Below are 25,546 nucleotides of genomic sequence, written 5' to 3' on the forward strand. Positions count from 1 at the left end.
TGTGTGTGTGTGTGTGCGTGTTGTGCAATATGTTTCCCTTTTTTTTGATAAAAATATCTTCAAAAGACCTGACCTTCAATCAGTTGTTGACCATGAGGCCGCATGAAAGCATCCAATCGATCGTGGAGCGAAGCTGTGGTACGGCGAGATCGTTTTCCATAGATCTCTGTTCAAACGAGCGATTTTTTAAACTTCAATTTCCCACTTCCAGTTACAACAAAGTTATGTTGGGCAACAAAATTGACCAAATTATGAATTCAATCACGGCGAAAGGTCAAAGGTAAACCCCGGGAAGGGAAAAGTTATAACCTCGGCAAACTAAATTACTCTCCGCGCGCATAATAATGCTTCGCGCTGCTCTAGCGGATCCGCAACCGTGAAGTTGGCAAACACCCAAAACCTCAGAAACGCGGTCGTTTGCATTCTGCATGTTATCTGTACCGCAAGCGTAAAGATAAGACCAAACCACGGTCGCTACACGAGCAGCTGACGGAATGGTAAGTTTCGAAAACAAAATAAATCTTCGCGGCTGCGGGTCCCCCACGCCCACGGGAATCGCATTTAATCTTTTGCGGGATTTGGGCCTTGCTTCCTCTTGTACGGTTGTGTGTGTTGTGGATTACTTCCACCTTTACCTTTACAGATTAAAATGACAACAAATGCCGGCGTGCTTCATCAAAGCCGGACAGATTATCTTGGCGGTGTGACTTGATTGAGGAAATGGAAACAGCAACGGCCAAAGAGAAAAAAAAGTCACTCATTTGAACTGCTCGCCTTTGAATCATTGTGGGTTCTTTGTGTGTGAGAAACATAATCTCTACCGAAACAAAAAGCAAAGCGATTATTTATATCAATAGGATACCTAATTACAACCATACAGAGCGAGAGTTTGTCTGTGTCCTGTTCGTGCTTGACAGTGATTTATTTTTTTGGGTAGTTCAGTTCTATGGTTCGATTGCAAGAATGTCGCCCTTTTTTATTTGTGGTTCACCACTTCCCGGGAAAACTTTGCCCATCGCTGCTATCGCCGCCGTTTCGCAATGACATTGTTGGCGTCCAAAGGACAACAACCCCGCGATGTTCGCTCGAATATTGAAAATCTGAAATCAAATTTCGCTGTTATATTTCGCCCAACAGAGCCCACTTTTAATTAGTTTTGCATTTGTGCTCCCTCCGGTGTGGTGGCTCCGGTGCTCCGGTTCGTCCTGTTTCATAAAGGACTTGGACGTTCAATATATCGAAATGATACTGATGATGATAATGACGACGAGGATGCTGTACGGTGAGCTTTGCAAGTCGCAATACCGTGTACCGCTTTAGCAACAAGTCGTCCTGCTCATTTTCCCTCATGATTGTGTGCGGCACCCCTTTCTGCAGATGAATGATGGTGTCTGTCTGTCTCTCTCTCTCTCTCTCTCTCTCTCTCTCTCTCTCTCTCTCTCTCACACACACACACACTCTCTCTCGTTTGTTTCTGTTAATTTAGCAACCTTTATCATGCTCTGCTACAGAATAAACAACTTTCCAATCGGATTTTTTTGTTGGGGACTTTGGCGAACGATTGATGATGCCACGAAAACTTGGTCCAGTTGAGAAATCGGATCTAGCGCTTTTTGCTCCAGTGAGGGATGGGGTATTATTTGTCCGAAGGGAAAACTTTTGAAGGTTAATTACATTCAATAGCAATACCACCAGGCTCTCTTTTCCGCATCGGTTGCAAGCTGTTGGCAAAATACTTTGCAAATCGGCTTTTGGTTGAGCGTTGAGTGTTTTGTTTGAGGACAGACCGTTTCTGATGTTAATTTTTGTGTGAAAGTTTTCTATTCCCTAAATGACATTGAGGTGTTTGTTTCGCTGAGCTGTAAGACGACCAACCTCTTGCTTAGCAAGATTCAAAGTTGATCCTTACAGGCGAATTATTAGCTTTTTCTGCGTAATCGTGTTCGATGTTATGGTTTGGATCTGTGTACAGTCGACAGTTTTTAACATTTTCGCTGAATTGAAGACAGTTCAACATGTTGTTGGCAATGTCCATTTGATGTACAAACACAATTCTTACAAAAAAAAAATACTAAAAAAGACATTCGTTTCAAATTTGTGCCCGTGAGCTAATATGGTAATGTAACAAGATTAGCATGCTACATTCTCAGCAAAGAAAAAAAAGGAAATCATTTTACAAATTAAGAACAACACGGCTGCATCCGCCAAGCAACGTTTCAATTTTACACTAAATAAACTTCTCACCTTTTGGGCGTGCTATTTGTAGCAACTTAGCCCATCTTGGCACCATGATATCACTTGCCAAACCATCCGATGCCCAATCGGCAACCGTCGCTAGACTCCTTCCCATCCTTTTCGTCACTTTCGACCAAAACAATGAACAAATTCTCCTCCCCCAGTTGCGCCCCGGGGGCAAAGACTGTACAGAGACAGCGAGCGCTGTCTCAGGCGCACCAAGACCATGTTGAAATGTGAACAATTCCGAAGACAGCTATTAATCCTACTTAAATCGCTGGCCTAACGTTCGTTGCCCCCTTGTTCTTTTTTTTTTGCACACACAACAAAACATCCACCTGCCCTGCGTTCCTGGCAAACGATCATGCTCGCCCAGCTAGCTCTCGGTCGGTTGAATGTCAGAAGCGGAAGAACAACAAAAAAAAAAAAAAGGTCGGAAAACCCGAAATGTTCGTTCAACGTATTCTCACTTTGCAGTATGTCGGTATCGCGGCTTGCCAATCGTGGCAAATCATAACAAAACCCCGCCACCATCATTCCGACTATTGCAGAACAGAAGAGACCTTTTGCGGGGACAAAGGCAAGGTAGGATAGGGAAAGGCAAACCAGACCCGTACCGAGCGTGCTACTTCTTCCAATGGATTTTTGATCACTTCAAAGCACTTGCAAACGCACAACCACACACACACACGCGAGCACTACGCACAATCAACAAATAAACGGCTAGATTTGTAAAGCTTTTTGCGTGATCAAAACATTCGTGTGCACACCAAACGGCCATAAGAACAAAAGGCATCACACACTCTGCCAGTCAAAAAAAAGTGTAAGAAACGTTGTTTGGTTAAGGTTTCTGGTGGAAAAGGCAGCAGAAGAAGCACACACAAAAACGGCCCCCTCCTGCAAGTGGAAACAACAGTTTTTCCGCCTCCGGGATACATTCAGCTGTTAAATCGTTTATTGTCGCGGTATGTGCTGGTGGTTGGTTTATGAGGTCGGAAGCCGGGTGTTTGCCGGTTCAAGGGAAGGTTGGTTGGTTGGTCGGTTGGTTGCGTGTACGCTCGTGGACACGACCCTACGCAGACATCTTGCAGCAAAACAAAGCACCATGCACCAAAAAAAATACAGAAAGAAACTACGCCAAACGACAAAAAGATGAACTCACGCTGCCCTCTCCCTAGCTGGGGTGGATTGTTCTTTATCGACTCCAATATATCATGGCCTTTGTGGCCAACACGACACTCCGAAACTGAACTACCACCCCTCAAGCTGCGCGTGTCAAGGTGGAACGTAAACTCGCAACGGTTTCGCTGCTGCTCAGCACGGATGAGGATGAGAGGTTTATAAATTAGAAGATAGCAGGTATGCAAATGGGTTAGCTGATCTGTTGCCGAGCCCCTGTCCCGTGCCGCTTTTAATTACAACCATCCTTCCGTACCTTGGAGAAGAAGGCCAGAAAGAGCAAAGCGATGTAACAATATACTTCCTTGCTTGCGAATAGCACATTTTCCGCGAATTCGGAGACGCTTTGATGTAGAAAAGGTGTGCACTTCTTGGAAGTGAAACTCAATTTTCTAAACCTGATCGGGCTAAGCCTTTTAAAGAAGCTCTCGCGTTTTCGTTTGATTTACTCTCTTTGAGTGTGTCAAAAAAAATTGGTAGATTTATTGCACACTCAACTTCGTTTTTTTATTACACTTTGGTAATGTCAAAACATAAATAAAATAAATGTCTCTATCTTAAAGTATTTGCACAATTCTTGTAACGAACGAAAAGCCATAAAAAATGGACACTAAAACAGTATATTGTGGCGTTGCGCTTCTTGCGCAATGTTTACGGCCCCAACGACACACATAAAACGCTCGTGCTAAAACAATCGTCAAACATCAAATTAGCATTAACTGCAAACCGATTAAAATATTCTTTACTGGCATCCGAACTCTGCGACAGCAAGCGACAGGCCTAAGTCGTTCGGCCTAACATTGCAATTCGTAAATAATACACCGTCACCCACCAAACGACCAAACGACAGCAGCGCGCAATCAGTGCTTGAAGCGATTTAAATCAAAACACATCCACAACACCCAGCGCAAACCATAAAACAATGTCGTCCGGCTCTAAATCCGTCAGCTGGCCAGCTGGCAGGCTAACCCACCGACAACCAGACGACTTCCGTACACATACATATAATTCAATCAGCAATCAGCGGGTTTCCTAGGTCCGTGTGCGGGATTGTTCATCCGTTATTTTTTTAAACATTTGTTTTGGTTTGGTCTGGGGGTGTATTAAAATGAATTAAATTTTTTCACATCAAACCCCAACCGAAATACACTTCTCGCGCGGGAAAATATTTGCACGATGTTAAGAATTTTGCACCCACTGGGCTGGTCTTGTGTAGCGTGGCCGTGAAAAGTAAGGAAGTAAAATCCTGATGGAGACGCCTGGTGGCGCTTAACCAAAAGCGGAATGTGTGCGCGTGCACAAAAATCATTCCGCTGTATGTGTCAACCGTAACGATTACAGCGAGCCGGTGTAAATGTATCATCACTTACGCAGAAGCTAGAGCCGCCACCCGCCAGCATCGCCTTATGTTTACTGATCGGTGGTAGGATAATTATTATTATTATTCTTACTATTATTATGATAGCCACTGCATGTGCAGACGCGGTACTGTTATTGTTTTAGAAAGCACCGGGTGTGGGGGTGGTCATGAATACGGACGCAAATGTTTACCGCCACGGGTGGCGGGCTACGGTCTGTTGCGGCTTTCGGGGGACCGAGAACCGGTTCGGGGTGGTCAGTGAAAGTAAATAAAACCTTGCACCCTTGCTCATCGGTTGGAATAACAAACACGTACCCCATATGCACCATCGTTCTACTACTTGCCAACTCCCCCACTGCAGTGCTGACTTGATGACAACAATTACGGGGTGTAGTTAATTTAATAGAATAAAACATATTTTTGGTTGCAAGATTTCACCGAAAATCTTGAAAAAAGTGTACAAAATCAACGTTGTTGTAGACACGCGTGGTATATTTAAACCCCACGATGTCCGCCGACCGTCGAATGGGTTGAGCAAAAGGAAAGATTATTTTAACGACCAAACGCTTGTCGATAAAATGTTTACCTCAAGAAAAACAGCTGTTAACCTTTATGTTAAGGCCGCAGCACCATAAAGAATAACAATACTGCTCAATAAAATAAAATAGCAAGAAGAAAAAACCTCCTAACCGACTCACCACGAGGATGACAAAATAAAATTCATTCCCATCACAAACGTGAGCCATCGTGCAACCGTCCCAACCAGCCGTCCGAAAGGAGTGTGTGTGCGTGTGTGTGGCAAATAAAACGTTCGTACGTGGTTGTTTTTGAGCTCCCTTTTCTCGCCCTGATATCTTTATGTCGCTGTCTGACATCCGGTGAAATAATCAGTGCAACATTTCATGCGAATAAAGTTAATCTCGGGAAATAGGTTAACGCGAAACGTGGGATTAGAGTCCATCCTTGTGACATCTGCCCAATCCTTGTGACATACATCTCTGGTTGGTGGACAGGGAGTCTCTCTCTATCTCCGCACAGTGACATTTACTACGCATCACGGTGGCGTTGTACGATCATCCCGTCCCGTCTTCTCGATCATTTCGTGATCACCCACCGGCCTCGCTTCTCTCACTCGCTTTCCATCGAAAAAGTTTGATGTTCTCACCTTAGCGTGCGGTGACAAAATGTCTATTAATATTGGTGAAGTCCGCAAAAAGTAACCGCCTTCACCCGCTGTGCTCGAGCCCCTACCATGGAGAAACCCCTCGCGATGGACAACACTACGTGTGTACGTGTGTTTTGCCGGGGCGAGAGAATGATGAATATGCTCCAACTGCATACGCATGAATGCACACGGATCGCAAGCACGTCGAGCCGCGCCGGACAAACCGCCGGACGGATGTTGGACGTGGTCCAAAAACTTGTTCCGTACCGGCTCGCCCTTCCCAGCTACCACCAGCGGTCTCAAATTAGGTGGATGATCTATGTGTTTGTTAGCACACTTGCATGAAGTTAGTTCGCGAAGATTTATGCGATGAAATTTCAACAGGATATTTCAGCCTATTACAGACAGGAGGTTGGGTTTTATAGAGACGCTGTGAGGATATCATAAATAAGGCAAGAATGCAAACAGGTTTTTCTTTTCAGTTCAATTTCCTAGAGTATGTCCCTGCTCTTAAGGTTGTAACATTCAATTTCAACACTGTCTCGGAATTATTTATACACTGCTCAATGATAATCCCGGCGTTGTCTGCTTAGGCATCAAAGATTTCGCTTGCTGTCAAAACAATTGCACCATCAGTTGCCACTACGTGTAGCCACCTCAAAAAACGTTAGATTATGTAAAAGTGATAGTTGCAGCAATACCAAAACGTCTTCGTCTTCTATTTGGCGGAACATCGCAGCCGGATAATCAATCCTTGCTTCTGGGGGACGGTCCATTCAAGGCTTGAACCCATGACGGGCATGATATTGAGTCGTACGAGTTGACGACTGTACCACGGGAAACGCTAAAAAAATACCAAAAAATACCGAAAGGTATATGTTTTCAATTTTGAGGCAAAAAACCATACATTTGAAGACTGTTCACTACGAGCGATACTAAATTAAACACTGCACTAGCAGAAAGTTTATATATTTTGTGTAATCTGAACTCCCGCTCAAATATGATGCCTCTCTAAAAAACTGAATCCTATCATATGCATCATTTGTGTAAAATGTATTTTCTCTTAAAAAATCAACCCAAAACGCCTGAACTAGCCATTCTTCCAGCAATATTACAATGAAAAAATTCCTTCAAAAATTAAGTGATATACGCTCCAACTCCAATCCATCACCATGACACACTGCAAGGAAATAGTTCATATTGCATCATTACGCCGTCGCCGAAACTGATTGCCGTTTACGATCAATTTCCAATCCGACACACTTTGTCAGATCGATGTGCCGTTGCCGTACCTTTCGCAAATGGTTGATTGATTTGTTTACCTTCAATCAAACCTAAATCAAAACGGGAAACGCAAAACCATCAATTGAAAGCGTTGCCTAGTATAATACAGTACAGAAAGCGGTATAGACAAAACTATCAACTGCCGCCGCCAACGCGTGAATGTTTCGCGGAAGCAATCAAATAAATTTACTACGATTCGCATTGTGTCCGGTGGGAATATGCGGGTCAGTGTCAGAAATCGATCATGTGCTTGATTGATCTAACTGGGGGCTGGAAGAGCTCTGGGCGTGTTCGGTGCAATATTAATAGCTTAAGTGCAGTTGCAAAATTGCATCGAAATTGAAAATGTCGGTTCACGCATGTTACTACCTGGATATTTTATTCAAATAGTAAATAAATGGAGTACTAGAAACAAATAATCGAAAATGGCACGGCTACTACCGGACAAAACTATTACACTGTTCGCTGTCAAGCGCCAGCATGTAATCTAATGTTCGAGCAACATTTTTATCGCACAATTAATCAACATGACGATGCCGCACAGATAATGATGAATGATGGTTGCAAGCGACGAACGTCAAAAATACCACTTTCCCCCTCATTAATTGCACTGGCTTTCTCCAGCGCTACTAGAACCATTCCCTAGAACAACAGTGCTTGCGATTTCATGATAATCAGCAGCAAACCTAATGATCACCCGGACCTAAGTCCTTCCCTTTGCACAGCCATTTCGTGACAGGGAAATTAAGGGTGGGCACTTCCCGTTACTTTTACACAGGCAATAATCTACCTGCCATCTTGGTGTCCGAAATTTCGACCACCCAACTCAAAGGAAGTTCTTTATGGTGTTTTTTTTTTGTGCCAATTCATGCAGCAGCAGCCATGGAGGCGCCCAAAGGTAAGGTACAGTAATTGCTCGACACAATTAGAAATTAACGAAGGCGTGAGTTCAACTGTCGAGACTTTCCGTCACCTTCTGTTCACTCTCCTACGAGGCGAGTGAGGGGGAATCAATCAAAATCTGAGCCATTTGAAGAAGAAAAAAACGGACCCGTTTTGTAATTTTGGCAAAAATCGCCTCTCGAAATTGATTGCAACGAACAACGACAGTGTTTACACAACATTTCCAATTAGATATTTCTGTTTACTCCCTTAACGAACTGCGACTAGCCTTAGAGGGAATGGAAAGGACACCCACCAATTTTGTTCCTCGTTCTTGGAAATGTGTCCTGTACAAGTGGAATTGAAGCCAGGTAGCAATTCAATCCAATATGGTGAATTATTTTCCCAATTTCTACCGAACAGCTGTTGAATGTGGCTTGTGGCTCAATGTAAATTGCCATTTATTTTCCTGCTGATTCTGCCATGCTTAAAATACCGAACATTTCCAATTGGACACTCACACACAAATAATGTGCAGTACTGCAGCTGCGCTCATTAAGCGAACCCCGGAGCAAACGTACAAAAATAATTAAGAAAAAAAAACTGGAAATAAACTGTTGTTTTGCGTGCCGCGGTCATATTGCCCGCCACCAACTGTCATCAATTTAAATGCACTCTAATAGCGTATAACCTGCAATGGACGCAATAAAGCTTCATTTGTGTGAGCAAACGGGTCCAGTGTTGGGGTTGAAACTCGAACAGGAACCCCCTTGTGACCCGCCCAATGAAGGGGAACAGTTCCAAAGTGCACTTGTGCCACAAACGTCATTTGTGCCGCACGTCATCGTCGTGCACGATCTGGTGCAATTGAGCAAGGCAAAGGGCACAACCGTACCGTATTTTCCCGACCGACCGAGAATGCTGTCCGTGATGGTGGTGGGAAAAGGAACTGAGGAATACTAGAATAATTTTAAACAAGACCTTTTTACACATTATAGAACGAAAAAAAAATCGAAACACGAACAACTTTCCGCTTTGGCTACGTCAATGACCGGTGGACGATGCAGGGGTGTCTAGTCTGGTTTTTCCCGACACCGGACCCCTTTTTCCTATGTGTCCGTTTTTAACCGTTAAACCACGTACCTACGGGTTCCCAAGTCGACTAGTGCACCCAGGTTGTGTTCCTTCTACTGTCCCGACGCAGTGACGTCGGAATGGACAGTGAAGTGGTGAAACGGTGGGGTGAAATTAGAAATAAATCAAACAGCTGGCCGCCGGCAGCGTCTAAATCTAATAAAAAAAGGCAAACCAAAACGCCAAACGACAATGTCATGTGCCAGGAAGGACTTGTGCCGGTTTGCCGCCAGAACGACAAAATACACACAAAAAAGAACGCAACGAAGCAACTTAAAAACAATAACCGCAAATAAATGACAGCTTGAATTAGCATAACGGCGCGAGCGGAGAAGGTAGTCGTCAGGGTGAGGACGTTCTTCTCCGACGTTCTGTTGAGGCTAGGCCAGTATCCGTCGCGGAAGTGGACGTAAATAGATGGAGCGTTGGGTTCTTCCATTTGCACCAGTGCGAGCGCCAGACGAGCGACCAGCGGAGAAGTGTGCGTGGAAGGACAATCCTCCGGTGACGACATTTGCCAAGTGCATCAGACGAACCAATCCGGAGACAGGGAGTGAAGAAATAGCGCCGCGTGAAACGAGTGGAAAGCCACATAATGCCGTCAGCGAAGTAGAATTCCCCATTAGATATTGATGCCACTTTTAGATGCGAGCTAATTTCAAAACCTTCCCGTGCCCTGCTCCAAAATAGAGCAGTGGGGCACTGGAGGGGCGTGGGGAACGATATCGCTGTTCCGATCATATTCAACTTCATCTATTAGCCGTGAGCGGTTGTGGACAACAATTTGTTTTAAAACGTACGTCCTTAACCTCTTGAGAAGTTATTCCCCATTTCGAAAATCTCAATCGCAAGGGTCTCTGCCAAGGTTCAAGGCTTTCTGATGCCGTGAATTCCCTGACCTGGGTCCCGTCCTTTACGTCAGCAGTGCGATGCTCATCCATTTTCCAAACTTTCCACCATCGAGAGGGAGAGAACATCACTTCCAGGAACTCCGGATCGGCTGATCGATGACTAACCGTTGATGGCACAGACGAGTAGCAGACGCGACCGGCCGGGTACTTCGCCTCGGCAGTCAGATCCCGGCGATCGAACGATTTTCTCGCCCCGTTATATAATCGCGCTTCCACGGTTTACCGGTCGTTGTTGCGATTACGATTCGCTTCAGCGATTTTTGCCGCTGGAGTGGACGCGCTCTTGAATTTCATGAGTGGCATCCACCACTCCCCATGCAATGAACGCACGGAGGAATTGCTTTGGAGGAGACGGTGCTAACAACCTAACCTCGCGAGAAGAGACGTCTTGCCAGGAGGGGAGGTCAGAGCATATATTGTTTATTTATACTATCGTATCGGAAGACGATTAGCAAACCGTGTTTGGAAATGGGGCGGGAGATTGGTTTGACTGTACACACACTTCTTTGGCACCGCCACTTGCTAACAAGCGGGCATAGACTAAAGCAGGACAAATATTGTTGATTGCCAGCTACGGTGGGACGAATTTTGTTGCAAAAAATATAATTAAAAATGTTAGTAAACAAGTAAATCACTATAAAAATTGAGCTAAAACTCCTACGCTATTTCCTACGCTAATTCCTACGCTATTCCTACGATATGTTTTGTCGATCAGCAGAATCAGTTACTAGATCGAAACTGAAGCTGTATCGGTTACAGACCCGGATCACACAGTACAGTTGTAGTAACGGAATAAAATCGGGAGCTATTGCAGGATTGGTATGGGTTCATGCTCGATCCCAGCATGAATGCTCATGTATGAGCTCATGATCGATTCCAGGACCGATATGGGTTCAGGATCACTTCCTAAACTAGTACAAGTTTAGTATCGTTTCCTGAATCGGCATGACTTTATAATCAGTTCCTGTACCAGTATGATTGGTTCTTGTTTGATGTCTCCCAATGGGTCGTCATCAGTTCCTTATTTTAATTGAGTTTCGAATCAAATAATTTTGACGGACATCTCAGAGTAAAGGGAATCCTTCTGTTAAAGATTTACCGTCAAATTGGAATCTTTGTTTACCCATTTAGATTATTTTACCATATTTTAAAGACGTTAAATAATTTATTGGAGCAAATTTATGTTCAATCAAAATAAAATTCATCTAAAGTCAGGTTCAAGCCATCCTTTTTTGGTTAAGCCTTGCGCACTCTTCCCGCATTCAGTCGATGATGATTGATCGTGTACGATCGATCGATTCTGATTAACAGCGAGCGTCAGCGATCGACGTCAGCCGGGCAAGCACCGAAGACATGATCTAACAGTCAGTCAATCATTCTGCTGACATCGTCAATCTTTCACCCCTTTCGGTAGCGTGTGTTGCTTGAGGACAGGAAGGAAGCACATACACAGCCAACATCCTCCACGACATGTACGTAGGAGTGGAAAATCTCTACCCAACCAACTCCCCCCTCCCTCAGCAAGTTCGTTAAGCCCTGTCAGATAGTATATTTTTGGTGCACTTTGATGGTTGTGGCTGAATCAAAACACATAAAACCACACATCTAATGCGTTCCAGCTGCGTTCGATGAGTGAAAGTTACCACCGATGCTGCTGCCTTCCGCTGTCGTTGTTCCTCTCCCCATACGAGTATGGCCAAAGTGGCGGACTCTCGTCCTGCAGATTATGATCGGTGGACACAATTTTGCCGCACGACCGTTCACCGTTCATCATCGGTTATGGGCCGGCCCGGAGGACAACCAAAACAGAATCCAATCCAAACGAAAAGCCAACAGGTGTTTTTCAGTTTGGCTGGGGGGACACATCCATGTGCCATATGTCGCGCAATAAAACAACGTGCATTCGGAGCAGAAGGTGGGCAGGGAAGGATGGATGGCAGGGTAAGTTTATTTTCAATCTGCCTCGGGCGGGATTGGTACCGGTGAGAATGGGGGGCCTATGCGGAGAGGGAGAAGCTCGCAGTAACAGATGAAAACAGAGACACAAACACGCACACTCTCAGCTCCAGAAAAAGGGGGAGATTTCCAACCCACATACTTCAAACTGAATATCACACACTGCTACTTTGTCAACAACATAAGAATCATATAATCCATATTTCATTCCGAATGCAAACCGTGCAAAACATGGAAGAAGAGACCTGTCCGAACGGGGAAAAGGTCTGAAGATTTGTCTCGGAATGTTTATTTGGTCCACCAGCAAGCGCACGGCCAAAGTCCACGCAGGCAGTAGGCAAGGACATCTGATTTGTGATACTCCATAGGTTTGTCCTCGAGATAAAGCGGAACGACGCTTCTCGGGTCGGAAAAAAATGAATTTGTGTGTGTGATTGTAGCAGCGTTGGTTGTTATTTTTACACTCACTCGTTGGTTGTTATTTTTGATCATAGCAAAAGGCATTCATAAACAAAGATCCAACAAGGCATGGGGAAACGGTTTCAGCAATAAAGTAACGCAAAATTGTGTCCCCTTTGTTGTTCTTAATTTGGAGTTTCATCGTTCAACATTATCACATGGCAATCAGCAAGTAGTAACCAATAACAATTAATCGGCAAACGAGTCTCCCTAACGGTGCCTGATGTAATCGATCACATTATCTAACTTCTCGGTAATTTCCATCCCCCAAGCATTCGCCACGCAACTGTGTTACGCAGCAGGTGAACACAGTCTATGCGCTGTTTCTTGTTCTAATGCACGGTACCAGGAAAAGGCCTGCGAGCGAAAAGATTGCGCTCATTGATTTGATTTCTAAGAAAACGACTACAAACAAACCGTCCAGGTTTTGTGCGTGGGGGAAGCAGGAAAAAGCTTTTCTTTTGCGTTCAAATTAATTGGATATCATTGTCAACGGCGCTACCGATACACGGTTGGAGATGCTAACTATCTGTTCCGGTTCGAAGGACCAACGCGTCGGATGGACGCTATCAGTGGTGACAACGAGGAACAAAAAGCATCACGATGGAGTAAGACCGTAGGCAGAAAGTGAAACAGAGTACGACACATTACATGACAAGTCACGCGCGTACAATCTGCACCTCGTAGGTGTCTCCTTATCTCACAGTCTGTTCCTCTGACAGGTAAGCATGGCGTCTTGGGGTGATGAACTACTTCACCACTTTGGTGGCCGTCCCAAAACACCAGTGGAGCAAGTGAAAGTGAAGACTCCTACTGATGTGTACAGTGTGTATGTATCATGCTTAAAAATTACCACACTTTAAATTACTGCCCTCTGCTCGGTTGAAGTTGAACGATGTGTGACAACCACTCACACACACATAAATGAGAGATACGCCACTACTCTGGTGCTGTAGTAGCTGAGCCGCTTGTCAGATTGCTTTTTTCATTCATAAGAAACGTACGGAGACGGATGACACTTGCCACTGTGATGGATGGGTGATGGACGTAAGCAACGCGTGCGGCCGGATCATCAGTTCGGTTAAAAGCATTTCAAAGTCAGCTCCACAAACTCACCACGAAAGGTACCGCTGGGTACATGCGGCGGCAGCGGCACCGTCATCAGTAAACTTGGCATCGATTCTTGATGCGGCTTACCGGAAGAACTACTTTGTAGTTCTGCACTTTGCTTTGGGTGGTTGTCTTGCATTATCCACACAACAAAAATAGAGAGAGAGGAAAAGATGCAATCCTGCACAAAAACACAGATTCTTTCCCTTCTACAAAGACGTCTTTCTGGAGAGAGAGAGTTTCCGTTGGCTTGGTGCCTAGTTTTAGTTCCCGCTGCTAAGAAAACCAGAAGCCATAGTTCTCCAAACGACGCGTGGTATGTTTATGTTAGGAGTACACATTTACTCTGATACCACAGCTACCTTTTCTTTAGAAACACCGCTATCGGATCGATATAGAACGAGTTTATGAGTAACTATCTGGTACATTCCCTTGGGCTAGGTTAATTTTGGACGTCTGTTTTAGTAAACTGTTTCACTGACCTAGCTTTCCACAGACACAACCTGTCCTTGCCTCGTTGGAATCGTAGACCTTGGTACCATGGTGGATCCGTTCGTACAGAAGCGGAAAAGCGATCTTTCTCGCTAACAGAGTAACAAGTGACCGCCAAGTGTTGGCATCGGCACCGTCCTCCCAAAATGCACGAATGCAAAGGCAGAGTTGAAGCTGTACGACCGAGACACGGTGTTCGGAAAATCCCGCAGACTGATCAGCGTCATAATAAATAAAAATGTTTTACGATCATACCGCCACCACTTTACAGCGGACCACGTGAAGTACAGTGTCCCCACTGCATGGTGATGCTGCAAATATATATACTTTTATTCGCAAAAAGGAGGCCATCGGCAGCGACCGGAAGAAGGGGCAGGAAAAAATGCTTTCCAACGCCACCATCCCATGTTCGATCAACGGACGTGTTTGTCTTCGTCCCTCACCAAGCTGACCGACCTGGCAACCGCAACCGTTCCCGCACGCACCGAGGTTCGATATTTTGTTATTATGACAGCGATTCTCCCATCTCGCTCGCACGGAAATGAAAACTCTTTTTTCCTTAGTTTTGCTATGCCTGAGAGAAACCACCTCCTCCTTCCATCTCGCACGAGAGCTGATACAATAACAGCTTCTTCGGTGTTCTTCGGAGAATTTTTAAGAGAAAATGCGGCAGCGGCCACACATGTGCCGCGCAGTCCATAAGCGCTGAGTTATGGTTTAGGAATTGATGATGTTTCTCTACGTGCTTGGTGAGGGGGTTGCTTCTGTGGAGAAGGTAGGGGGGAATGTAGAAAGGAAAGTGAAAAATCACGTCTTATTTTTACGACCGTGCCCCTTTTGTTCCTGGTGCTGGCTGGAAAGAGGTCAGCATTTGTTGTATGAAGAGGCCATCTCCGAACGTTCCAGGAAGCGATGATTAGTGATGAATTTATCGAACGCATTTTAAAGCGATCGGTTCACTATGATTCACTATGACATTCACTCATCTGCACCTGCACATACCACAGCAAAACGATTTGAGAAAAATGCAATGTTGAACATTGATGTAGCCTAATAGCTGGATATTAAACCGAGCGGCTCGGTGGTCTCTTGGGTAAACACACTGGCTACAACGTGGTCGCTCGGACGAGTTCAATTCCCAATCCCATCGGGTGAATGGTTACTAGGTTATTAAGTTTTTAAGAGCCTTTTAAATATTTGTCAGCAGTGTTATGGTATGTATAACCTTCGTAGGTCGTAGGTTACATCAAATAAGAAGAAGTATAGAAAACTATGAAAGAAAAAGACACTCACCTATCGTTTTCAGTATTTGAAAATCATCCAAAGCATAGTCCTCCGGTTGTTTGCGCCGAACAGCTGCGCCGATATTATTATTCTTATCAGATAGATCGCCACCATCATCATCGCTATCGCCGCCGCGCCGATCAGCATCACCATCGTCAGCGTCAGCAGCAGGACCTCGGGATTGCTGTCGCCCATTCCCTCCGGCACCATTGGCAGCCTTCGGCTGCACTCTCAGCCCTGCGTCCTGCTGTTCGTCCTCGTCTCCGTCCGCGGACGAGGTGGACACTTGCTTCCGGGTACCTTTCGGTGGACTGCGACGGAGGGCGGCTTTGTCCTCCTCGTCGTCTTCGTCCTCGTCGTCTTCGTCGTCGTCCTCGTCGTCGGCTTGCTGTTGTTGCCGGTTGGTGGTTCCCTGTTTACCTTTCCCACCAGCCGCTAACCTGCCGTGAAGGATTGCAAAAGAAAAGCAAACCCGTGCTTAATCCAATACTTCTTCACTATGCTTACAGATAATAGAGTTTCACCATTTTTTCGGGGCGGAAATTTAAGTAAATACACCCAACCTACCTCAATCGTACACTTTCGCCTTGCCGACGGTCCTGCCGAACGCTGTCCTCTTCCTCCTCTTCTTCGTCGTCGTCCTCCTCCTCGTCCTCTTCCTCCTCTTCCTTATCCTCCTCGTCCTCTTCTAGATCACGCTCCTCCTCCTCCTCTTCTTCTTCCTCCTCCTCCTCCTCGCCACTAAAATCTGACTCTAGCGGATCGGTCGATTCGCCGCCGGAATTGGCACTTCCCGCCGACTTGACGCTGTCGTTAATGCTAAGCTTTTTAATGCCCGTCCCGCAGCTGTTGAGCGTTACCGACACCGTGGTCGACGTCTCCGAGGGGCGCAGCGTGTAACCGGTTAGTCGGGGCGAGGAGGACATTTTTGTTTGCTCTCAGCAAAATCGGGCACGGCTGGCTGGATGGCGTGAAGTGGAGTGAGTCGATAATCTCGGCAGTGTCTCCTGGACCTGGGCTAGTTGCTGGTGCCGGAATAGTTCCAGGAATTGTCCCTGCCGTCAAATGCGGAAAACTCTTCCACAAATTCAATAAAACCACGGCTAAATTAAGCTAGGGCAGGACGCTTCGTAACTACGTGCTTGCGTCACGGCGTTGATGAAAGGCTGAAAAAAGATGCGAGAAAATGTACATTAAAAAAACTCGTCAACACAACATCAACCGCATCAACCCCTACGAACAATCGGTTCGATAAATCACCGAAATGTAGACGGTAATTGTCGGTCGTGCTCTTTCTATAAAAAGCACGTGGTAGCGGTTGCGAACATTGTTTTGCGTATTTTTTTGCGAATAAGTTTGAGATGTAAATTGTGTGATAATGATTTTTGGACCGTAAATGAGTGCATTGTCATTTAAAACCACATCACAGACTGTTCCAGCATTCTGGATGCGCCTGGCAATCACTTTTGTGTTGTCTTATCTTGTCTTATCTTGCGACCGTGGCGTTGAATTGAACATGCACCGGTGAAAGATGACTCTCGACCCCGACAAATTCACGATCGTCTGCTGCTGCACAGATTTATAGCTGTCAGTTAAAATATTCAGATAAAAAAGACAGTACCACGACATTGTGTAGGTCGAAATGGTTCATGCAAAAACAAACGCGCCTGTTTAATGCTGTCTCTAGTTTACTGTTTTTTATCGGTTTCACAACGGTATTGTTGGAGCGACGATCGCTTTTTACCGGGGGATCGATTAAGCGAGTCACTTTTGCACATAATTCTAACACATTCTCGTTTTATATTGACCGCTGTCGGTCGTAAATTAGCTGAGGAATTGTTTATTTCTTTTTTTTAGCTCTGCCTTTATGTAGTGCAAAGTACATCAACAGGAATTTGAATTACCACTTGACTCTCGGTCGCGGGCAAAATGGGAGAGCCGACATTTTGCTTTTACTGATGCAATAAATGTATAAGCTGTTCTTCTTTTCGAACATTTGCGCCAATTAAAAAAGAGGAAAAGTGATCACTTTTATTGCTTGGTTTTATCTTCTCAATAATGTGTGATTTAATTGAGCTATGAATCACATAAAACAATTGTCGCTACAGAGCCACGGAGATACCGCGTCACAAGAAGATCTTCAAATGATAAGTACTCATGAACGTGTCAATTAAATAATAGCGTCTTCTTCACTGGTTGGCGTTAGCAACCATCAAACGGTAGAGTAGGCGGTGAAATGCTTGAAATATTCTTCCTCTGCTTGGCAATAGCACTTGCTGTTCCACTCTGGGCGCGCTGATAACACTAAATGTTAAATCCTTTACACCGTTCTTTATCTTACCTGTACTTGAAGGAACGATGCTACAAAAACAAAAAAAACCTAACACCACGAATGGGAATTCCCCACCGTCCCAGACCAAGTTGAGGGAATTTTCTTTCGTTGTTCGCGGTCCTGTTGTCACTTTTCCAACCTAGTTCAGGTGGATGGCTATGATGATTTCACTTGATAACCGAAAACCACACCAAAAATTCCGTCGTTTTCCGTCACTAAGCAACGAGCACACGCATGCACATACACGCACACACACTTTACACACCTATTGTACCGTACACATCGGTGGCATACTTTTTGTTTTATTTTCGTTAATAGCAAGAAGCTGCAAAATGATATTCACATTTTCTCTTTATCTTTTCTCTTTCCACATGTCATTTGCCAAAATTTTGCCTTCGCTGTGCTTTATTTTATTTTTTGCGTTTTGGGCGCCCTTGATGCTAGCCTCAGTTGCCGGAAAAAAGGCCCGATCTAATATGATTGTGGTTCGAGCGGCACTCGATGGGTTGTGGGCCTTTTCTTTGCTTTTTCGTTAGCAACGCAATTACTCTTGCGCGCGCCCCAAGAAGGCCCACCGGTAGAAAGTAAGCCAAAGCAAATCGAAAGACGAGCAAAACAAACACCTTTTAATGCCGGCCAGATGCGTACTGAAAGGCACACGCACGGAGACACACTCGCTTTCGATTGAGCGGGGAAACACCACTGCACTTCCGCACGTTCGATTTTCCCCCAAAACACACCGTTAACAAATAAGTCTCCGAAAGTGGGAGATTTTCGCGATACGGTTTTTTTTTCAATTTCTTTTCCCTCACTTGTTCACACTCACACACGTACACACGCACTGTATACTTTCTCTGTTGCCTTTTAAGATCAAAATCAATGTAATCTTTCAATCGAGCCTTTTTGGTAATTGTATAACACACGTGAATTGGCAAAGATTTTTCTACAATCTTCTTTTCATTAGTTTTAAACACTACTGCTTGTTAGTTTTTTCGTCACAATTGCTTCCACACACACACACACATACACGATAAACGATTGCAAAAAGATTCAATTTTGATGGCGTTTGATTTCCACACTACACTTGATTGCCGTTACAGAAACACCGACCGGCGTGTTGTTGCACAGACGTTGACTGAAACTTCGTGCGGCGCGCAGACACTACGACCGTTCGCAGTAAGCTCTCTTCTACGACTGAAGTGCACGGAGCGCTCGCGCTTGTTTTGGCGCGCGCGGAGAACCCGATTCGGAAAACACTTGCTGCGCCTGCTGCTGCTTTTGCTGCTGAGACTTTTGCAGGGTTACCCGGCGCTCTAGCACAAATCGAACACGACATCGAACATGAAAAATGTATGGGATTTGACATGTTTGTCTTGTTTGTTTGTTTGTGTCTGACAGTGCACCTCCATATGATTATATGGGTTTGTTCGTGTCGGATATCGTGTTCGATTGCTGCTAGAGCGCCACCTTAGTGGTGCAAGGGAATGGGAAACTTAAAAAATCAGACAACAGATTTGAAACTCCAGCGAAAAATTAATCTTTATTGTCATTAACTTTTAGTCAATAAAAATAAAAAAGGATTTGAATCATCCTTTTTATCTTTGTCTTTTTCCGTTTCTATCTACTTTTTGTAACACTTTCGCGTTCTCTCTTTTTTTTCTATCTCTTTCTCACACTCTGTGTATCTCTCTATCTTCTGCCCCCCCTCTCTCTCTTTCTCTGTTATTCTCTCTCTCTCTCTCTCGCTTTTCCTTCAATTTGTTGAATTGAAATTTTCCAATCTCTTTCTTCTGAATCGCCTGTATTCTTATAAATTTATCGCCGTAACTTTCTCTCTTTCTTTTATCTATTCCTTTACTCTATTTCTACCTTTATCTTTTATCTTTTTCTACCTTTAGTTCGTTTCCCACAACACCTAATCATTAAACTACATATGTATAAAGGACATAAGACCAACCCAATTTTATTTAATCATTTAATTATTTTTAAAAATAGAATTTTGTTATAAAATAACCCATAAGAATATTGCTAAAAATAAATATCCCCATGTGTAAATTTCCCCATGACAGCATCTGTGTTCATTTTGCTCCTTGGGTAATTGGCTTCCGTACCTGTCAAACGCGGAAGCGTCATCAACTTCTTGGCAGCACTGCTGGCTGTAAAATCGAAAACAGAAATATTCCCTGCCGGCTGGATTGACCGAATCTCTTGCAAACTTCTGATAAATACAACTACCCAGGCTACCGATCCTTGCATCCCGGCTCCAGTATGTCCAACAAGAACAAAAAGCAATCGGAAACGGTCCCTGCCAAGGAGGAAGAGGTGAGGCACGACCATTACAGCTGTGCTGTTCCCCGGTGTGTCCCCCGACAGCGACACGTCACAGATTTTGTGAAACGAAAGGAAAACTTATCTGCTTCTGTATGCTTCTATTTTCCGCAAACCAAACATCCACCAGGTGGTCCAGATAAACAAATGGGACGGAACAGCGGTGAAGCACGCGCTGGATGATTCGGTGAAGAATGCGCTGATGGAGCACAGCAACATGAAGGAGCATTTCGCCATCATCGACGGGCGGCTGTTCATCTGTGCGATGGCCGTTGCAATTGCGCTGGTTGCGCTCGGTTACGACTATCAGTATTCGTTTCCCGCCTCGAAGCCCGTGCTGATCGTGTGCGTGCTGTGCTACTTCTTCCTGATGGGCGTGCTGACCGTCTACACCACGTACGTGGAGAAGGGCATCTTTGTCGTGGGCAACCAGAAGGATGCCAGCGGTGCCGTGAAACGATGGCAGGCAAGTTCCGACATGAAGAAGTACGACGACAAGTACGAGCTGACCGTGCAGCTGAAGGATTCGCGCGGCATTCGGGAAGCAACGGTCACCAAATCGGTCGCCAACTTTATCGACGTGAATGGGCTCGTGCTGGATGATCTGGTCGCCAGCGAGGTGAACCGTATTGTGAACTCTCTGAACGCAGACCGCAAGGATAAGTAGAGAGGGATAGAGATACAGTAAGAATAATCAGATTTTGCTAAAAAGCGATAAAGCGTAAAAAGTAAAATAAACTACTAGCTCCGGGACGGGTGCGAGTTCAAACTGACGGTTTATTTCAGTTCCATACCATTTGTTCGTTGAAGTTATTCCAAGCAATTCGCTTTAACTATTAATACCTTTTCAAAGGACGGCCACAGTGAATCATATGGCATACACAATTCAATGCTCTTTTTCTTCTTTTTGCTATACGACGTACACACCCAATTCAAAGGAACCGTTCACGAAACATCCTTAGCGTATTGAAAACGCCTGCTGCGTTACTCGTTGCGCCTTTGCCCCGATTTTCTGTGGATAAAAAAGTTTGTCATATTTTTTTATTTTTTTCTGAAATGGTACAACATTGCTTACTCTTCATCAGGGATTGTTAGCTCCTGTCCCACGGCAACTGGCCCCGTCAGAACGACCACGGATTGCAGCTGCTCGTCCACCGACTGTTTCGCGTTCGGTGTGCTCGAACGCCGCAGCCGACGGGTGAAGGGATAGAAGCAGGTAACACCCTCCATCTTGTGATCCATCGCAGCAACCCTCTGCACCAATCGGAACAACAGATGGGGCAGCTTCTCGTTACCCTCCACTGCTTGCAGCCGGGACCACAGGGAGACATTTTCCTTGACCGCGATGGCGTACATGAGAATCGCCATGAACTGTGTTACGCATCTACCCGTCATATCTTTGCTGTCTTCCGGGTTTGGTTCCCGATCCTTGTAGATGGCAAGCAGATGCAGCACATAGTCGGTCGGTTCCAGCGCAAACGGATCGCGATACTGCTCCAGCTCGGCCGGCGTCTCCACGCGCCGCAGAAAAGCTTCCGGATCCTCGAGAAACAGTAGCACCGCGTGCCAGAACAGACGCAACACTACGTGAAACATTCGGGTCGGTTTGGGGCCGCGAAAGAGCAGCTGCAGATCGTCAACGATTTCACACTCAAACTGATGGTAGCGCTGGTACGACTGCTCCTGACACTCTTCGCTACAGTACATCACGCCGGTGCAGCCCGTGCATGGTCGCAGGTTGTGTTCGTTGGTTGCGCCGCAAAAGTCGCACCGCTGGTAGGCCAGTTCCGCTTCCAGCACCAGTACGAACGGTTTTTCCACCAGTACCTTCGCGCCATCCTCCAGGCTACGGTTCGTTCGAATGCCTTCTCCGTCTTCGCCCACCTCCAGACAGGCCTTGATCGAACAGTGGCGCGTTGGGGCATTCGGTTTCGCCGCCGCGCAGCTACCGCCCGTTTCCTTCAGCTGCTCCCTAACGCGCTGCTCACGATCCGCCAGCTTCGACCTCATTTCTGTGGGATAATTATGACGCCGGGCCAGCTCAATGTTCTGCAAACATTCGCGGTACAGCTTGCGGTTGAAGTACACCGCCGATCGGTTCGCATAGCCAAGGCCCAAATCGGCCGAACCTTCCTCGGCCATGGCGATGCTCTGGTTGTACAACTCCAGCGCTTTGGCCGGATCGTCCGGTGACTGCTTGTACGCCGCATTGCCCTGCTCGCGGAGCTTCGCTGCCTTGCTGCTGCTCTTGCCGATCTTTGCCTTCGGGAATGGCCAATACTGCCGCTTGAACAGGCTTTGACACTCGGCCAGACTTTCGCACGGAACACTACGCCGACCAATCGCCCACGAGGTGGCCAGCCCAACGGAGGGACACTCCAGCTTTTCCACCACCTCGGGTCGTAGCATTTTTTTTACCACTTTCCGGCGCTGGTTTCGGAATTTACATCGCCCAGTTTGACAGCTGCCCGAGCGGGACGCTTTGACAGCTAATCGTTCTGTTTTGTTGGTAAACAAAGCCCAAGCCCTTTGGGAGTGCTCGCATACGCGATCATGGCCGATTTGCGTCTGTTTTCGCGTAGCTTTATTACCGAATTTATAAGACTGTACAAAAGCTTTCCCTGCCTGTGGAAGGTAGGCTCGCGGGAGTACTCGGATCGTGCGAAAAGGGAGCAAGCGTACGATGCACTGGTCGCCAAGTACCGGGAGGTGGACCGGATGGCAACGCGGGACGAGGTGAAGAAGAAGCTGTACGGTCTTCGGTCGAGCTATCGGCGCGAGATGGCCAAGCTGAAAAACTCGATCCGCACCGGTACCACCCTGGACGATGTGTACAAGCCGACGCTGTGGTACTTCTATCTGTTTGACTTTCTGTCCGAGCACGAGACGCTGAAGGAACCGACGAGCACTACCGACGACTATCAGGATGTGTTGAAGGATGAGGAACAGGTACAAGCGGGATTTCGGTTGCAATTGCGGAGAAGGAAGAACACGCTAAAACTCTCCCTCTCTTTTGTAGGAATACGACGACAGTGAGGAAGCTCTGGAGCAAGGCGAAGAGACGCCCCACTATCATGACGATGCTGGGAACGATCTTGACGAGATTGAGCCTGGGGAGGATGATATTATCGCGGAAGGCGATGATCCCTTTAGCTCCGATACGCCTGCCCGCTACACATCACCCGCACCGGATCGACCCGAACCCTCCGTACCGGGTGCATCATCGTCCTCCAAAAGGGTAAATCGGTCCCCGTCGAAAAAGCGTAAACTACCCACAACCCCCCCTGCCGAACGGATCGAGTATTTGGAGCGGATCGAACCAATCGATCATGCCGACGCGACGCTACAACCACCGTCCGACCACCCAGAGGATCAGTTCGATGTGTACGGGAAGCTGATCGCGCACAAGCTGCGCTCGTTCAACCGGCTGCAGGCCACCTTTTCCCAGCGGCTCATCAACGAGGTGCTGTTCGAGGGCGAGATGGGATTTTTGAATAGGAATTGTAAAATTGTCGATATGGGCAGTCCGTGAGTCTGGAGGGAGAGAGCGAGAGAGCAGAAGAAAGTGGAGTACTGCATCGTTAGATAGAATATTAAGCACAGTGCGAGTCGAGGGAGCTTGAGGAGTTAATCGAACACAAAATATGTCTTTGTGGCGTATTTTTAAATTATTATTAGTTACCTGCGCCCTTTTATTACATTCTGTATCTGTGAGTGATGTATCTTTTATCTTATCTTTTAACCATATAAAACGGCCCGCTAGTTAAAGAAATTAGTGTTCTCAGGTCGCGGAGATCAAAAATAGATTAAATTATCATGAAAAAATCACGCGAAGCAAACGAACACAGAAATGCGTGAGCTTTTTTGTATATAAAATTTATTAAGAAACTGACTCGACTCCTTACTTTGCACTCTTCATAATGCCGAATCAATGTGTATTTATGCCGTAGCACGGATCGATGAAGCTCAAACGCTTTCGCTGGCACACATAAACCGCCCTGCAGCATTGTAAATAATTCGAGGGCATTTGTTGCACTTATTCATATCGATCGAATTGAGACTGTTTGTACATTCGTAAATTCTTAATAGCGATTGGAGTTTAAGGAATGCGTGGAGCGATAGAGAAGATGGCATACAAAATGGCGCGCAATTCACTGATCACTGACCATACTACAATGCTTATTCCTGAGTAACATACATTTTAAAAGAGAACCTTATCAATAAAATAACACTCCGAGATCCGGCATCTGGCTTCGTCTCGACAAAATGTTCTTCCTCCTCCTCCTCAATACTCCTGGCTTTGCTTCTCCTGCGATGAGCTGTTGCCGGCAGCTTTAGCACCCGTTTTGCGGGGCAGCAGCACCGAATGAATGTTCGGCATGACGCCGCCCTGCGAGATGGTCGTCCCCTGCAGCAGCTTGCTCAGCTCCTCGTCGTTCCGCACCGCCAGCTGGATGTGGCGCGGCGTCAGGCGAGATTTGTGATTGTCCCGCGCGGCATTACCCGCCAGCTCCAGCACCTCCGCCGCCAGATACTCGAGCACGGCCGTCATGTACACGGACGAACCGACGCCGATCCGGTTCGCATACTTGCCCCTCTTCAGCGTGGAAGAGACGCGGCTAACGCTGAACGTAAGCCCAGCACGGGACGATTTCGATACTGGCGAACGGAACACAAAGAACGAGAGAGAGAGAGAGAGAGAGAGAGAGAGAGAAGAGAGAGAGAGCACGCAATAATGGAATAACAACTCCAATTTCCATATCCACCACATTTATCCCTTGTCCCAGCTGTACTCACTTTTCTTCATATTGGATTAAATTGCTTTTTTTGTTGCGCTAAAGCCTTCTCAAACTTGAACACTTCCTCACTCACGGGCAGCAACGTATGAATTGCGATGGAGAAATGTAGCGTCTCCTTTGATACGGGGGGAAAAATGCGCGCAATTTTACCGGTTGCTTCCTTCACGCACACAACCACACCAGAGCGAGATGGGCACAGTGGGCAGAGTTGTGTTCAATTTTCGGGTAAAAAACAGTTCCTCCGAAAAAGGGAATCAAGAACGTTTCCAATACGTGGAACGCGTGGGGGTTGGGGCTAGTGATGGGAAAAATGAGGTTTTCGTCGAAATCGAATCTGATTAGCTCCCCATTTTTCTGGAATCGATTCCGGATAGTAGGTCCGGAATCGGAAATGGCTAAGAATTGGCTGCGGAATCGGTTTTAGAATCTAAATCGAATCCAGAATCAGAATCGGCTTCGAATCGGAGTCGGTATCGACATATCTATAAAAATAGGCGTTTTAGTCCATCGATGCTACTAGTGGTGAGTCATACGATTCATTTCAAGACCCGACCCGGAGTCGGGTGCGAGTCAGTCGGAATCGATTCCGACCTGTAGGTGCAACGAGTTCGAGTCGACCCGAATGATGAGTAGGTG

General features: G+C 46.1%; 6 protein-coding genes across 6 annotated transcripts in view; 3 read left to right on the plus strand and 3 right to left on the minus strand.

The window, feature by feature from the left end:
- The window catches only part of LOC120955967 (cAMP-dependent protein kinase catalytic subunit PRKX), a 49,872-nt gene extending 30,881 nt beyond the window's left edge, over nt 1–18,991 (minus strand). Inside the window, exons 1-3 of the mRNA XM_040377253.2 lie at nt 17,793–18,991; nt 16,019–16,617; nt 15,461–15,891 (exon numbers count right to left, since the gene is read on the minus strand). Coding sequence (XP_040233187.2) covers nt 15,461–15,891; nt 16,019–16,377 — 790 coding nt within the window. The 5' untranslated portion in view covers nt 16,378–16,617; nt 17,793–18,991. The remainder of the gene's footprint in view (nt 1–15,460; nt 15,892–16,018; nt 16,618–17,792) is intronic.
- Nucleotides 1–25,546, plus strand: part of LOC120955008 (lissencephaly-1 homolog) — a 233,112-nt gene that overhangs the window by 147,748 nt on the left and 59,818 nt on the right. The gene's annotated exons all lie outside the window — the stretch shown is intronic.
- On the plus strand, nt 19,901–20,884 carry LOC120956667 (signal peptidase complex subunit 2). The gene is made up of 2 exons (XM_040378335.2): nt 19,901–20,105; nt 20,242–20,884. The coding sequence occupies exons 1-2, from the start codon at nt 20,052–20,054 to the stop codon at nt 20,776–20,778; spliced, it is 591 nt and encodes a 196-aa protein (XP_040234269.1). The 5' UTR covers nt 19,901–20,051; the 3' UTR covers nt 20,779–20,884.
- Nucleotides 20,869–22,583, minus strand: LOC120956665 (uncharacterized). Its single transcript, XM_040378333.2, has 2 exons — nt 21,187–22,583; nt 20,869–21,123 (listed from the first exon to the last, which is right to left on the minus strand). The coding sequence occupies exons 1-2, from the start codon at nt 22,518–22,520 to the stop codon at nt 21,096–21,098; spliced, it is 1,362 nt and encodes a 453-aa protein (XP_040234267.2). The 5' UTR covers nt 22,521–22,583; the 3' UTR covers nt 20,869–21,095.
- On the plus strand, nt 22,589–24,003 carry LOC120956666 (uncharacterized). The gene is made up of 2 exons (XM_040378334.2): nt 22,589–23,060; nt 23,131–24,003. Exons 1-2 carry the CDS (start codon nt 22,665–22,667, stop codon nt 23,641–23,643), a joined length of 909 nt encoding a protein of 302 aa, XP_040234268.2. The 5' UTR covers nt 22,589–22,664; the 3' UTR covers nt 23,644–24,003.
- Nucleotides 23,963–25,041, minus strand: LOC120956668 (histone H2A, sperm-like). The gene is made up of 2 exons (XM_040378337.2): nt 24,909–25,041; nt 23,963–24,770 (listed from the first exon to the last, which is right to left on the minus strand). The coding sequence occupies exons 1-2, from the start codon at nt 24,916–24,918 to the stop codon at nt 24,397–24,399; spliced, it is 384 nt and encodes a 127-aa protein (XP_040234271.1). The 5' UTR covers nt 24,919–25,041; the 3' UTR covers nt 23,963–24,396.

The sequence above is a fragment of the Anopheles coluzzii genome, chromosome 3, assembly GCF_943734685.1.
Source record: "Anopheles coluzzii chromosome 3, AcolN3, whole genome shotgun sequence".
NCBI classification, from domain to species: Eukaryota; Metazoa; Arthropoda; class Insecta; order Diptera; family Culicidae; genus Anopheles; species Anopheles coluzzii.

What these genes read in the sequence shown, in the direction of transcription:
- LOC120956667 (XM_040378335.2), top strand. Translation starts at nt 20,052, where the DNA reads ATGTCCAACAAGAACAAAAAGCAATCGGAAACGGTCCCTGCCAAGGAG. An exon ending in TCCCTGCCAAGGAGGAAGAG is followed by an intron (nt 20,106 to 20,241) that starts GTGAGGCACGAC and finishes AACATCCACCAG; the next exon opens with GTGGTCCAGATAAACAAATG.
- LOC120956665 (XM_040378333.2), bottom strand. Translation starts at nt 22,520, where the DNA reads ATGCTACGACCCGAGGTGGTGGAAAAGCTGGAGTGTCCCTCCGTTGGG. An exon ending in CTAACAATCCCTGATGAAGA is followed by an intron (nt 21,124 to 21,186) that starts GTAAGCAATGTT and finishes TTTTATCCACAG; the next exon opens with AAAATCGGGGCAAAGGCGCA.
- LOC120956666 (XM_040378334.2), top strand. Translation starts at nt 22,665, where the DNA reads ATGGCCGATTTGCGTCTGTTTTCGCGTAGCTTTATTACCGAATTTATA. An exon ending in TGTTGAAGGATGAGGAACAG is followed by an intron (nt 23,061 to 23,130) that starts GTACAAGCGGGA and finishes TCTCTTTTGTAG; the next exon opens with GAATACGACGACAGTGAGGA.